This window comes from Coccidioides posadasii, chromosome 4, assembly GCF_018416015.2.
Source record: "Coccidioides posadasii str. Silveira chromosome 4, complete sequence".
NCBI classification, from domain to species: Eukaryota; Fungi; Ascomycota; class Eurotiomycetes; order Onygenales; family Onygenaceae; genus Coccidioides; species Coccidioides posadasii.
Window position 1 is genome coordinate 587367 of NC_089410.1, and position 12973 is coordinate 600339.

Here is a 12973-nt window from a genome sequence, read left to right on the forward strand (position 1 = left end):
CCAGGTCGCGAGGGAATACTCCGTAAATCAGTTCAGTTAGAGTAATCAAATGGCGGCAGGTAATATGTGGGAAAGGGTAGGTAGCTGAGCTCGACATTGCACAGAGTTCAATTGCAGCGAAGGGTGCTGAGGGCCGGCGAATCACTAGCGGGCGTCGTGTGAGAGACACACCCCCCCCAAGAGCGGGCTGAGTTGGCAGGCTCGCTTGCATTCCCCAGGCAGTAAGTTATTCACTTGGCCGCATTCAAATGTGGTTGCTCTACAAGTTCTCTCCCTCAGAGTACGATATTCCTCAATCATCTAAAGCTTGTCCTTTCCCGGCGTGCGATGCTTCTCTCTGGCTGACTCTTGTGCTCCATGCTGTGGCCTGTAATGTAAAGGTGCTGTATGACTCCAGAGAGTTCTTTACGAAGGCTTGGTATTGAGACGGTAATCAACTTACGTAACGCCGCCTTGTACGGCAGCCCGGCGGTCGGGCGAGCGTAACGACTGCGAGAGCGCGATGGAGTGACTTGAGATCGAGACCTCTCTTGAGACCTCTCTGCTCCTCTCTCTCTCTCTCTCTCTTTTTTCTCTTCTGTTTCCCATAGGACTCGACCGCTTCCCTCCTCTCCAGTGCTCAGCAGCGGCAGTCCTGTGTCGTTGTTCACCTCTCTCGCCGTGCCTGGGTGGCACTTCTGCTCGCCTTGCCGTCCGTCGCACTGGTGTCCTTGGAGAGTGTTGCCGCCGCCTGGCCTTGTTCACCCCGAGCTTGTCCGCCGGGAAAGCAACATTCCCGCAGAAGATACTGAATAAAAGAATTTCATACCCTTGCAAGCCCAGCAATTTTCGTCTCTAGAGGTGAGTTTCGAGCGGGCTTCCATCGACCTGGCTGGGTTCAAGGGCCTATCGCTCACCTTGCAGAGAGCGTTGATTTGCCCGTGTGTGCTGGTCTCATCGCCCACCACCCAGCTGTGTGGGGAACGAATCGACTCAATCCTGCCCTGCATTCGCCCGTCTTTTGCCCTACGCACACCGGCACGACACTGTGCGGCCTTCCCTATTATTAATTTTTTTTTCTGTCGACATTTTCTAGCCTGGTCTCAACCCAAGCGATATTCCATCCTCCTCCTTCTCCTTCCCTAGATCCGTTGTCCGGTTGAAACGCTGTCGCCTGGCCAGGGACAAAACTTTCCGTCCACAGCATCTCGTTGCCCGGTCGGTTCCTCCTTTTGCCTCTCGCTCACTCACTCTCGATTGGCCAATTTTGGCTGCCTTCTGCCTTGGTCCAGTCGTATCGCCGCCACTGTAGGGAAGTATTACGGGTTATCCGGACATCGACGGCAAGCTGGAGCCGTCATTCCACGAGAACGTCGTCCGCCGGGGGTTGCTGCGGGAGTCCGTCTTTCCGCACTGGGAAAATGGCGCCGCTCAGGGAGGCCTGGACAACACTGAGGAGTTGCAGAAACAGGATCCCCTAGCAACGCAGATATGGAAGCTATACAGCCGCACAAAATCTCAGCTTCCCAACCAGGAGCGGATGGAGAACTTAACCTGGCGTATGATGGCCATGAGCTTACGGAGAGAGCGGGAACAAGCGCAGGTCCGGTATGTCAAGCCCGTCCCTCCTCGCCGCCTTTCCAGGTGGGCTGGTTTTTGGCCATCTTGGGATTAAATAACGTTGCCCCTGCGTTGAACGGGGTCGTTCGGTGGCCGCCTCTTTTCGCACCTTCTGTCCCGCCGCCTGCTTCTTCTAGGTTATTCTAGCAAAGCCTTGACTGATCAATCTCCCTCATAGATGTGCACACCAGGCAAGATCCCCATCGCCAAGCCGAATACCACCTCACGACCATACCATGCCCCAACATGCCCTTGCAGCGCACTCGGACCCGATGAACGTCGATGACTGTCTCGTCTTCTCTCGGGGCTCTTCGACAACATTCTCCCCGTCCCCGCCCGTGGAACAACATGCTTTTGAGCAAAATCATGCCGTAGCCTCCGCTATTCCTATCAAGACCAAAGAGCAAGATGGATCGCCTGCTGGTATTGTCATGCCTGCCTCCTTTCCGCATGCGCCACAAGATGATCGTCGGAATACCGAATTTAGTTACGTTCCCCGGCGGGTTCGAAAGACAAGCGTGGATGAACGAATGGTAAAGCCCCAAACACTGTCCATCTGGGTTCTCATTATTCTCACTTCCCCTCCTTTTCCCTTTTTTTTTTTTTTTTTTTTTTCTTTTTTTTTGTTAACAAAGAAACAGACTCGAAAACGACCGGCCGATGCCTCCCCGCTTGTAACCCCCATAAACAGCCTGCTCATACCCAATGATCCCGACTTCGATTCCGCGATGGAGGACTATTCCCTCGACCAATCCCACCCTGCTTTCTCAATTGGCAACCAGACCTCTCCAACTGCGACACTGGATTTGGATACATTCCAAGTCACCGAGGACCAATTAATCACTTCGGCAGGCCCGTTCAGCCAAAACTTTACATTCTCTCCTACAGAATCCCCGCTCTTGGCCAATGCAGCCTTTCAAAATATATACAACCATACCCCTATGGGTTCCTCGCTGAACTCGACAGATCTTTACTCCCCACCCGCATCAGGGTATCAATCCACTGTCTCTACTCCCCATCTTGGCCTTGACAACGAGCATTCAATGTATTTTGACCATGCTCCCGCTGATATCCGGGTCCAGCGTCAAATGGGAAGTTTCCATGCGGCTGGTCCTTCTAACCTCTCGGGCCCTAGTAACCCTCGTTATCCATATGCTCGGGATCAGGCATTCGGGGTTGGAACTAGTGCCGTCACAGCGGGTTCCATGCACGCTTCTTCCTTATCAATGCAGCAGCAACCAAGTCCAAGCTATATCCTTGCTCCACAATCCTTCCGGGCTACACAGCCCCACCGCTCCATCGGCCGCGGGAATGGAAATCAAATGTTTACATTTGGAGGCGACTCAGATAATGATGATGATAGTGGAACTTCTTTTCCTGGAAGAAGCATGGCAATGCGAGCTGAGCAGCCTTTTGCTAACGGATCTTGCAACCTTGCCCCTGGCCTAGAATGGGCTAACCAATTTAATTCCGTGCCTGGCTTCCATCCACAACACCGCAAACAGGCCACGATAGCAGGTGCAGAATTCCAAAGCGCCAGCCGAGAGTGGGACCAAGGAGGCAGCCTTGGTCGTGGACATGGATCTGCAGCGTCAGTGAGTGAAATTCGGAACCGCGAGCAGGATCCTCGGAGACAAAAAATTCCTCGGACTATTTCCACGCCGAACACCGCTCAACTCCTACAGCAAGGACAAAATAGTCAGCCACGCACAACGCCAAACTCCCCCCGCGGGTCTGCCATAAGCAGTAACAATCCCTCCCGACCAGCTAGCCCAGGCCCCGCGAAAGCCACAGAACAGCCAAACGCACCTACGACCTGCGCCAACTGTTTTACTCAAACAACTCCTCTATGGCGTCGTAATCCAGAGGGCCAGCCGCTTTGTAATGCTTGCGGGTTGTTCTTGAAGCTTCATGGAGTTGTACGACCGCTATCTTTGAAAACGGACGTGATAAAGAAGCGGAACCGTGGAGGTGGGAATAACATGGCAGGAGGGACGAGTTCGAGAGCGTCAAAGAAAATCTCTCGCAAAAACTCTGTGCAGCAGCAGCAGCAGGCTGCTTCTAGCAGCGCTGCCGGAAAAATGAACGTTGGAGAGCCGTCCACTCCTGTGACTAGCAGTATCCCAGCAGCATTTACTGGATCAAGTAAGCCTGGTGTGATTCCTATTGCTGCTGCTCCTCCTAAACCGTCAAGCGTTCCGACCACTGTCCCAAGCAATGCTGCACAAGCACGAGTGCCAGTGCAAGTGACACCCCGACGCATAAGACGGGTTGAAAAGCCGCCAGGCCCTTCTTTCGCCCAAAGCTTTGGGGCCGAAATGCGAGATGTCAGGGAGGATAACAGTAAGACTCCTACTCTGTCGCACCGAATTCCCGGGATGTCTCAAGTGGCATATTCCCGGCCACCACCTGCCGCAATGGACCCTGCTCATCACAGTCTTGCTGCAGGCGCTGCTCCAAGCAATAGTCAAGAGTGGGAGTGGCTCACGATGAGTCTATAATACGGCCTATTGTATCAACTGCTATGCAGTTAATATAAACCTCGATTTATTCTCTTTTCTTACGGCCGTCTTTTACGATATTCCATGGTTGCCTCTATAGCAATCTTCCTACTAAAACAAAACGAAGCGAGAATGGAGACGGCAGATAAAATGAGACGATCGTTTTTCTGACTCGTCTGATTGATATTCTTCTTTTTCTTTTTTTTTCATTTGCTGCATCAATGCACGATGATGAAACGACATAATGGCTAAGTATATGATTATTTAATTTGGGACAAAAGATGGCATGATATTTTTTGAAGAATCCTCTTCTTCCATATTGCCATGAGACCTGTAAGGAAATTGTTGATCCGATGCTCCTTCGTAACAGATTTTGCTTGCTAATGCTAACCTTCATTCCTTCTACCCCCTTTTAGTTGTTTTCGGCCTTGGATTTCCACTTTGTCCAAGGTGTGATCGAGTAAAATCGTGTCCTATTCTTTTGATCCTTCCGTCCTTTTGCTCCCTGCCTCCTGTGTTTGTTTCACTTTTTACACCCTTACTGTTGCGTTTTGTGGAGGTTTAAGGCCTACTTTAGTCCCTTTACCCTCGCTATGGCTCAGATAGACATCAGTTGCTTTTGCTTGTTTGTGTTTTGCATGTTTCCACCAGCTCTTGAATTGATACAACCGCGTCTGTTTAGAATGCCCAACCACTTGCCTTTTGCGTGTTTATTTGATTCTTTTGCTTTCTGTGTCCGCGTTTGTTTTGTTCATGGTTGGGCATTCTGGCAGAAGTGCGCATCTGCTTGTTAATTTGAATTATGGGTTTTGCTTTCGCCTTTTCTTTTTGCTTTATAATGTTGATTCTTACGAAAAAGAATGGAATGATGTCAATGAGTAGGAGCTTTGAGTGTGCTGGAGTTTTACTGTTTTGGCACACTACCAATGCTCTGTGTGTGTATCTAGCATATACATACCTCTTTTAAGGATCTTCAATTGTATGTCAATGGAAATTGAACTCTACCAGGATGAGAGTCCCTCGAATGAAAACGTCCATGCCATTAGTTTTACTGGACTGGCTATCTTTGATTGCTGGCACATATAGCATGTATCTGAAAGCATATATTAGATAGAAACCAATACGCCTACCTGACTACTTAAGAATTAATCTTGATCGTGCTCTTGGTTAGAAAATGTTTGATTCGGGGTGTCTTGTATTTCGGCAAAAAATATTGTGCTAGAGCACCCTGAGCAGGAGCAGTGGCATCTACATCATCTATGCTCGCATCCACACACCCAAAAGCATTCTCGCTCAGTAAACAAGCTGAGTCTGACCTGAAAGCACCGGAAGAACCGAGCAGCCAAGCCACAGCCATGTTGTCTTGTTTCAATTTTTTACATCTGAATAATCAGATAGCATTGAAAAGAGGCCCTGAAATTGGGGCGGAATCATCAAGATCAGGCAATGAAGCTCAGCCGAACTTGGGTGTGGATTCCACAGGGGGGGGGTTGACTTTGTGCTTTGCTTATGTGCCATGTTTGATTGCTTATATTACATCCATTGTATCGGCGCGAGGTCCATGGAGATGCTTCACAAAGTATTGCAACCTGAATAAAGATGTAACTAGCATCAATACGAACTATATATTGATATCAGCATTGAAAAAATAAAAATGTCACTTTCCAAAAGTCTTCTTTAACTGTAACAGGTGTGTGTGGCGCTTGTAATTTAGGACTTGATCGGAGAACTTGTAGAAGCTTCGACTTGGAGAAACGGAAACAGAAACACTGTCTCCAAGAAGGAATTGTTTGAAGCAGAGAACAGGATGACAACTAATCGACTGTAATATCGGAGAGCGACAAAGAGGCAACAAAGCAAAGTGAGGACACTTGTCGAGAGCTTTCAATTTCACATCCAGAAGGTGTCCTAGTGCGGGAATAAATGTCAATCAATGTGTATTGAGTCTCTAGGCAGGTCTGGTTAAGGTCATCTTTGCCCATGACCCAGGTTAGCTCTGCCTGAAGAAATTGAGTTCAAATCTAGGTGGGCATAATGCCTGGAATAATCCTTTGAGCCACCTGATATTGGACTCCTGAAGACACATCTCATGATGATATGTATCTCGTTAGTGGTATGCATGATATTTATGCCGTTTGCCCATGGAAAATCCATCGCTATACGCATGGCTGAAGGTTGTAGTAGATGCAAGGCATTCATCTGCAGCACTAGATCCGGTGCTGTGACCGCGGGTTGGCAGCTGGGGGCTGGTGAAGCAGATAAGGAGGAGCAGTGCTTCTGACGTAGTTAAACCTCGAAAGGCATTTTTACGCACCTTTCCAACGCCCAATTCTTTTCCCTATCCGGGAGAGACTTTCATTCAACACTCTCAAGAAATTAAATGTCAAACCAGACAAAGGCACTTGCGCCTCGTGTTGCCTATTGCAAGTTGCCAGCTATTCCTCTAAGGAACAATCGTAGGCTATTAACGGAAAGAAGAAAGCTAAGTAATTTCCTTGCAGGAAGTAGATGCGGTTTTAAAGTGGTCAACTAGCCTTGACCCAGTACCGTCAAAACTGTATACGCTGCCAAATGCTTGACGTTCAGCTTGGTGAAAATGGGGAAGGACTGTATATTTCCAGCGCCTTCGTCCGAAACCGTTTTCTAAAAGTTCTATATATATATAGACAGGCATAACTGATATCCAAGGAATCCGGTTTGTGTGGCATGTCTTTGACATGGACTCGATTGGAAGTTCATCTTCCCAATGATTCTTAATAGTACCATCTAGAAATGAGTTATGGTTCAAGTCTTTTGCAAATGAGGAATGTTTTTCCTCATTGACAAGGCCAAGCCCTTGGAAAACAAAGACTGGCATCGGCAGGGCGCAAGGAAGTGCCGACATTTTTTTGTGGGATGCATATTGAGCGAGATTGAAATCGCGAAGTCCTTAGAGGATGGGGGGAAGTGTGTGGGGGGGAATGAAAAAACTGGAAGAAATTCCGGACTTGAAACCCTTCCATATCGGAATTTTGTAGGCCCCGAAAGACCATGGAACCCCAATGAACCCACTGTAAACAGTGTCTGAAAGGTTTCTGCAGCAGGAATGACATCTTCACTATTTCTGAATAGAAAATGGTTCTCATTTTCAAAGATTCCCCTGCCTGAGAAACATTCCCAATTGCTGTAGAATGATTTTGGAATGGTGGGAGTGTTCTCAGAGTTGTTGAGAATGTTAGTAGAAATCCAGTTGGAATGCTGTCAGGAATTAACTACTGCATCCTGATTCCAGATACTCATTCATTTCTACAGAGTAGTCCTTGATCAAATACATACAAAGCAAACAAATCTTAGGGAAATGAAACATCCTAGATGCATAGTAGAAAAGTTTCAGAATTCCAATCACTGAAAACCAGATTGCTGCTGGCATCCAACCACTAATTGGTATGGTGTAAAGACTCAGCTTTTTAATTGCAGGAAGTCCAATACTGGTGTAGTTGCTGTCGCGTAGATCTGCCTGCTCAATCAGCAGATCTAAAACCTGATCTCTCATCATTTCCAATGCTGGAATCATCAAAAAGAATACTCTTTCATTTGTATGCAATTCATGAATGAAAATGCTGGTAATTTGCCCAATGGTAGAGCTGGTTCCATATGTATACTCATCAATCATCAACCATTAGTTTGATCTGCTGGTCTCCAAGTAAGAAAGTAAGATTCTTATAGAACCATATTGCAGTTGAGCCCAGTTCCACCATGGATGGCTTATCTCAATCTTCCTTATATACATTTCAGAGTTTCTGCAAAAATGGGTGTAGATTTGGTAATATGGATAGCCATGCATTTGCGATATCTAGCATTGACACCATTTTTTCTGTGGATCGTTGTGCCAATGATAGTGTCCTTCAGCAATGGTATCAAAATTCATGTCATGTTGCCAATTCTCCAAAACTATACAACTCCAACAAGACCATGTTTCTGTAGGTCTTTGATTCCAGTATTGGCATTCTGTTGTGGCATATCCCCAAGAAAATAGAGACATGAGGAAATAACTTTAGTGACTCTCTCACTAGGAATATTCACATCAATACTCTTGTCAAGCAATGCTAGACCAGGCTCTAAGACTTCAATCACATCAGGAAAATTGATTCCATGTAGTCTGAAAGTAATTATATAAACATTGTTATACTTGACTCTTTTGGTAGCTTTCATGCTGGCAGATATCATGTAGAAACCCATGAGACTTCAGTACATGTTGTGGTATAGACTGAATCCATCAATAAAAAGTTGATAGAGAAGGGATATAATCTCTTTGCTGTTGGAAAATGTTTGCTTCAATACCTCCCTATTATATGCTGCTATTTCTAGCTCACCATGTAGTGGAGTGCTCATATTAATTGCACAATTCCTAATTAGGTTACTGTGAGATCTCAGAAATGTAAGAGTTTCTCGGACCAACGAAATCCCGATATGGTTGCCCCGTGGGGATGGCTTATATCCGTCGTGCGGGATGCCAACGAGTGGGTGTAGCTATCCTGGCTGCTAGAGTAGAGGCGTGAAACTGCCGTTGGGCAGGATGTGATTTATATTTGGTATAATTTATGCTATTTCATGTCATCATTGTATGACTTGTTAGTTTGCTGCTGGTCAAGAATGATGTCCATCTGCCTGTTATCTTGGATAGAGTCAAAAGTCAACGCGTGCTTCATGTCCATCCTTTGGTAGATAAAATCATAAAAACAAGGATTAGATTGGCTATAAGATGACTTTGAACTGACTATTCAGTGATTCAGTGATCGATTCCAAGTCATCACATATTTGCCAATTAAGGCATGAAGTTCCACCGAGTCGCTGTAGAATTTTTTTTTTTTTTCTATCAGCGATGGTTACGGCCAACCGATACGCGGGTATCAGACACGATGAAATGATGGCCGTGGTGGATAGAATATGTGCGAAATAACTTTTTAAACAGTGATGTAAAGTTCTTCTGCAGCTGTCGGATACTGCCTGGCAAAGTGACGTTAAGAAGAAATATGCCCTTAGCTGTAGGTGTTTGCTAATAAAATATATATTGTTATTCATAAGCTAAGATTAAGGACTCTTTAAGCCCTAGGTGCTCAAATCATAGTTAGTCGAGGGTAGCCAAGGCGCAAAAATAGTCCTCTGGTGAAAGGCCCAGAGGTAGTGCAGGCATCAACCTCCTTGAGCGATGCCAGAGACATGAACACTTGCTTCTGTCGCTCAGCAAGGATGTAAGGGAAGTTCACCCCGAAACCTCCAATTGATAATAGGGCCCATTGGAGATATTCAATGTCAAAGTAGAACTCATTATGGAATTATATAGAAAATAGGTGGTGAGGGTTCGAATGCTTTTCATTTTATAGGTATTTGCGGTCCTAAGTTAGGTCAGTTAGCCGGGTAAGGGGAGTTCTGTAAGATATAGCAATTGACTGCCACTCACTCTAGAGTCCCGAATCCACTCTCGTCCATCCTTGACTGTTTCGAATGCATCGCAGGTGAAACCCTCATCCATAAGGTTTTCAGGTTTTCAGGTATCAGGATGATTTGGTTCTTTTCTTGAGTTGTGATTCCACGAGAATAGCGTGAAAAGCCTTTTGAAGGAGTCGGAGGGAATAGATATCCGGGTTTAAAGAGGATCGCAGCGAGGTTACTGTCTATTGTAGGCGGAGATGTACTCGGCAGGTAAATGAGAATGAGATATTCATTCTACTCGTTCACTTTCGGGTTCGCCAAATCCCTGGTTTTCGAGGGCGATAGATGGGTGTGCAACCCCTTGATTTTGAAAGTGGATGCGCAGAGAGGAATGTAGAAACTGGGTGTACAGCTCTCTAAGTCACTTTTATATAAGGAGCTTGGACACAGTAGAATGGTGCAATGGAAAAAGAAAAATAAGAGCAGGTAGATAGGGGGTCATTTTATAAGCAAGGACCCCGACCATAGTGCTTGCATGCACCTTTCACTTGTGGTGCGTGAAGCAAAGGCGGCAGTCATTTAGTTGCAAGAGTATACAGCATGAAATGGAAGGCCATTGGCGTTGAATGAAAGAGGCTGTAGTGACAGTTTGCTGCCAGAAGTCTGAGAGCAAAGTGAAATTGGCAAAGTGAATTTACTAGAACATAATGAACCAAACATGGTCTTTGGCGCTGTTCAGTGACCAGCTTCGTATTGTAGCATCCATATAGAGAAGAAGAAATTTTCCCACGATGATTCTCCCAAAGTCACCGAGACCAGGGTGCTAGGCCCTGATGGAAGTATCAAAGAGGAGCTCCCCGGCACAGCCCAGACCTTCCACAAGGGTAAAGCAACGTATAAGTTCAGGTGTCTGCACCAAAAGCCGAGATGTACACAAAGCGTGCGCAGAGGCTCTAAGAACCATGTAACCACTGGGTCCTGACGTTATAGAGACTTGCGCTCCCTGTTTCTCAAGTTAATCTGGGTAGGCGAGATCAGGGCGCGTACCATGTTGCTGTGTACGAGTATCTGAGTGGCTTTGAAGAAGCTTTTTGGAACACCGCGTCATATTCTAATTCATTTTCACTTCGCAAAATGTCCTCGTGTGGGGCGTTTCTCGATTTCCCCCTTTCCTGTCACGGCCGTGGTAGTGAAGCTTATTCGTGGCCAAGTAGTTAGCTACCCCTTCCTCAGTTAATGTTTGCATTGCTTCCGATAAGCCCGGACAAATGCCGTTTGTCGCATTCATCCTGATTGGAAAGATGGCCCTAGATACATCTTTTATGTCAACGGCTATAGTTAGTTAACTTAAGTGGAGCCATAGGCTCATTTAGAGAAAAATCAATCGTTGACTGTCACTCGATCATCTATGACATCTCACCATCTGATGTACGTAAAAACCTTTCAGGATATCAGCGTCCGACATTTCATTGAGCCATAGCTGGATAGAGATGGTAATATCCAGGGCGAGCAGGGATAGTGACACTAGGTGGGGTTCACAGCTTCCACAAGTGTGCAACCGCCACACAAGATGCACACGACAAGTTCAAGGAGTGCTAGTAATGTACGGAGTATAGAGTACTCCATAGTTTTTGTCGGAGGCACGGAATTGCTTCAGTGACACGGAGCGCTATAGCCACCATAACCACCTGCTGGGATCGGAGGCATAGCCATGATTCTAAAAAATGGTGCACAGCCGCCATTCTCGGAAAAAGGAGACCAGATACTTTGGACCGGTAAGTCACCCCACACTCATACTGGTAGTGGCCCACACAGTGTTAGGATCGCTGATAAAAGCAGGAAACGAGCAGGAGGCTCCACAATCCTACTTCTGCACCGGCAACTCTGCTGTCAAACCTCAGTAGGGCTGTACCAAACGCTCCAGAGTTCCCTGCTTCCCTTGGCACCGGGATATGTATGATCGGCGGATGGTCCGATGCCCATGGGTATATTGCCGGGGAGAGAGTCTGGGTGGACAAGACAGAGCAACACAGATCTTCCTTTTTGACACAATGATTGCGTCCCATATACAACACTGGCATCCAAGGATACCCATGGGAAGTGTAAAGAATGTCAGCGGGAAGATTCCAATCGCCATGTATAGATAAAGTCGTGAGACTTAGATACCGATATCCACGAGGAGAGGCTACCGTCGCCTTTAAGGAAATGGAATTATTTACCATCGAGTGACGCGAGAGATGGATCGTATCAACTGGAAATCGAGCACGGCCAAGCTAAGTCCAATCACGTGCCAATCGCCAGCGTTCAAGTCTTTGGAGTAGCATGCGAGCTTTGAACAGCCGGGATGGGTTCTAATTTTCGCAGGCAGCAATGAGACGGAGTCAGCCCTAACTTTTAAGCTAAGACTTGCGCCTGATAAACGCTGTGGGCGCGATCTTTCTCCTCGGAAACGCAGAGCGATCCACCGCCCATTTTCCTCGCTCCCCTGCACGTACTGCATACAGAGAACACGATTATCTCTTCGACCCGAAAGCAGGTATAGTTCATTGGACGAGAGCGGACTTGGTCGCATGGCAGACAAGGGTAGCAATGGTTGGTACCAAAGCCACGGCGTCATCCTGGAAAATCACAGTGATCTTTGAGTTTTGAACCAAGACGAAGAATGTGAACCGTCATGGCAAGGGATGCAGAACTTCGAGTGCTTGAGCGCAGACGGTCGGTGTGAGACCAGTTTCAAACCCTGGTATATTTCGGTTTCTGTCATTCGAGCCTTGGCCGGCTGGTTGTGGTGATCGAGGTCTCGGACAAAGTTCGGTATATTTGTCAATCTTTGGAGTTTGCCTATTAACATACCATGCGAAAATTCTGGGGAAGAGGCCAGTTCCAGTCGTCCCTGAAGTTCCAATAAAAACCTGTCAGTTCCGTAATAATGATACTAAATATATGGTGGCTCTTGTGGGATCGGATGTCTTTTTGCGCGGAAGCCATGGAAACAGGTCAACGTAAGTCCCCAGATCTGTCGGCTTGCCTGGAGTCGGGTGAGGGGCAGAGATTCTGTCGCTCATTCACCAAAAGAGATACGGGAAATTGACTGGTCAGCGGGTCCGTGCTGCTTTCTCTGGTCGTCATCTTCGTCATCGTCATCGTCATGCGATTCGCTTAGGCTGTGACGAAGATGAGAGAGAGAGCGCGAGAGCGTGTGTGATGCGACGAGCCTTTGATAGACAGCACCACACTATGCTGACCTAAGGGCGCGCGAAGTAGCGGGCCGCCCTTGTGGTGCGTGGTGGCAGACCCCCCTAAAGGCTACCCCGCTAACGGGCGGCGGCATCCTTTGTTCCAACATCCTCCCTCGTCGCTCTTCTCCCAGCCCGCCTTTCTTTTCCTCTTTTTCGCTCTGTTCGTCTCTCGCTTCCATCCGCCCTCTTCTCGACTCATTTGGCGTCGTGGAAATTGCTGGC

General features: G+C 47.2%; 1 protein-coding gene across 1 annotated transcript; it reads left to right on the forward strand.

Annotated features, from left to right (window-relative positions):
* Positions 1-569: 569 nt before the first annotated feature.
* On the forward strand, positions 570-5033 carry D8B26_007096 (uncharacterized protein). The gene is made up of 4 exons (XM_066125418.1): positions 570-840; positions 904-1587; positions 1778-2132; positions 2241-5033. The coding sequence occupies exons 2-4, from the start codon at positions 1520-1522 to the stop codon at positions 4098-4100; spliced, it is 2283 nt and encodes a 760-aa protein (XP_065981500.1). The 5' UTR covers positions 570-840; positions 904-1519; the 3' UTR covers positions 4101-5033.
* The last annotated feature ends 7940 nt before the right edge of the window (positions 5034-12973 follow it).

Excerpts from the sequence above, each read along its gene's own strand:
- D8B26_007096 (XM_066125418.1), top strand. The coding sequence starts at position 1,520 with ATGGAGAACTTAACCTGGCGTATGATGGCCATGAGCTTACGGAGAGAG. Across the intron at positions 1,588-1,777 it reads CGGGAACAAGCGCAGGTCCG|ATGTGCACACCAGGCAAGAT; the intron begins GTATGTCAAGCC and ends TCTCCCTCATAG. Across the intron at positions 2,133-2,240 it reads CAAGCGTGGATGAACGAATG|ACTCGAAAACGACCGGCCGA; the intron begins GTAAAGCCCCAA and ends ACAAAGAAACAG.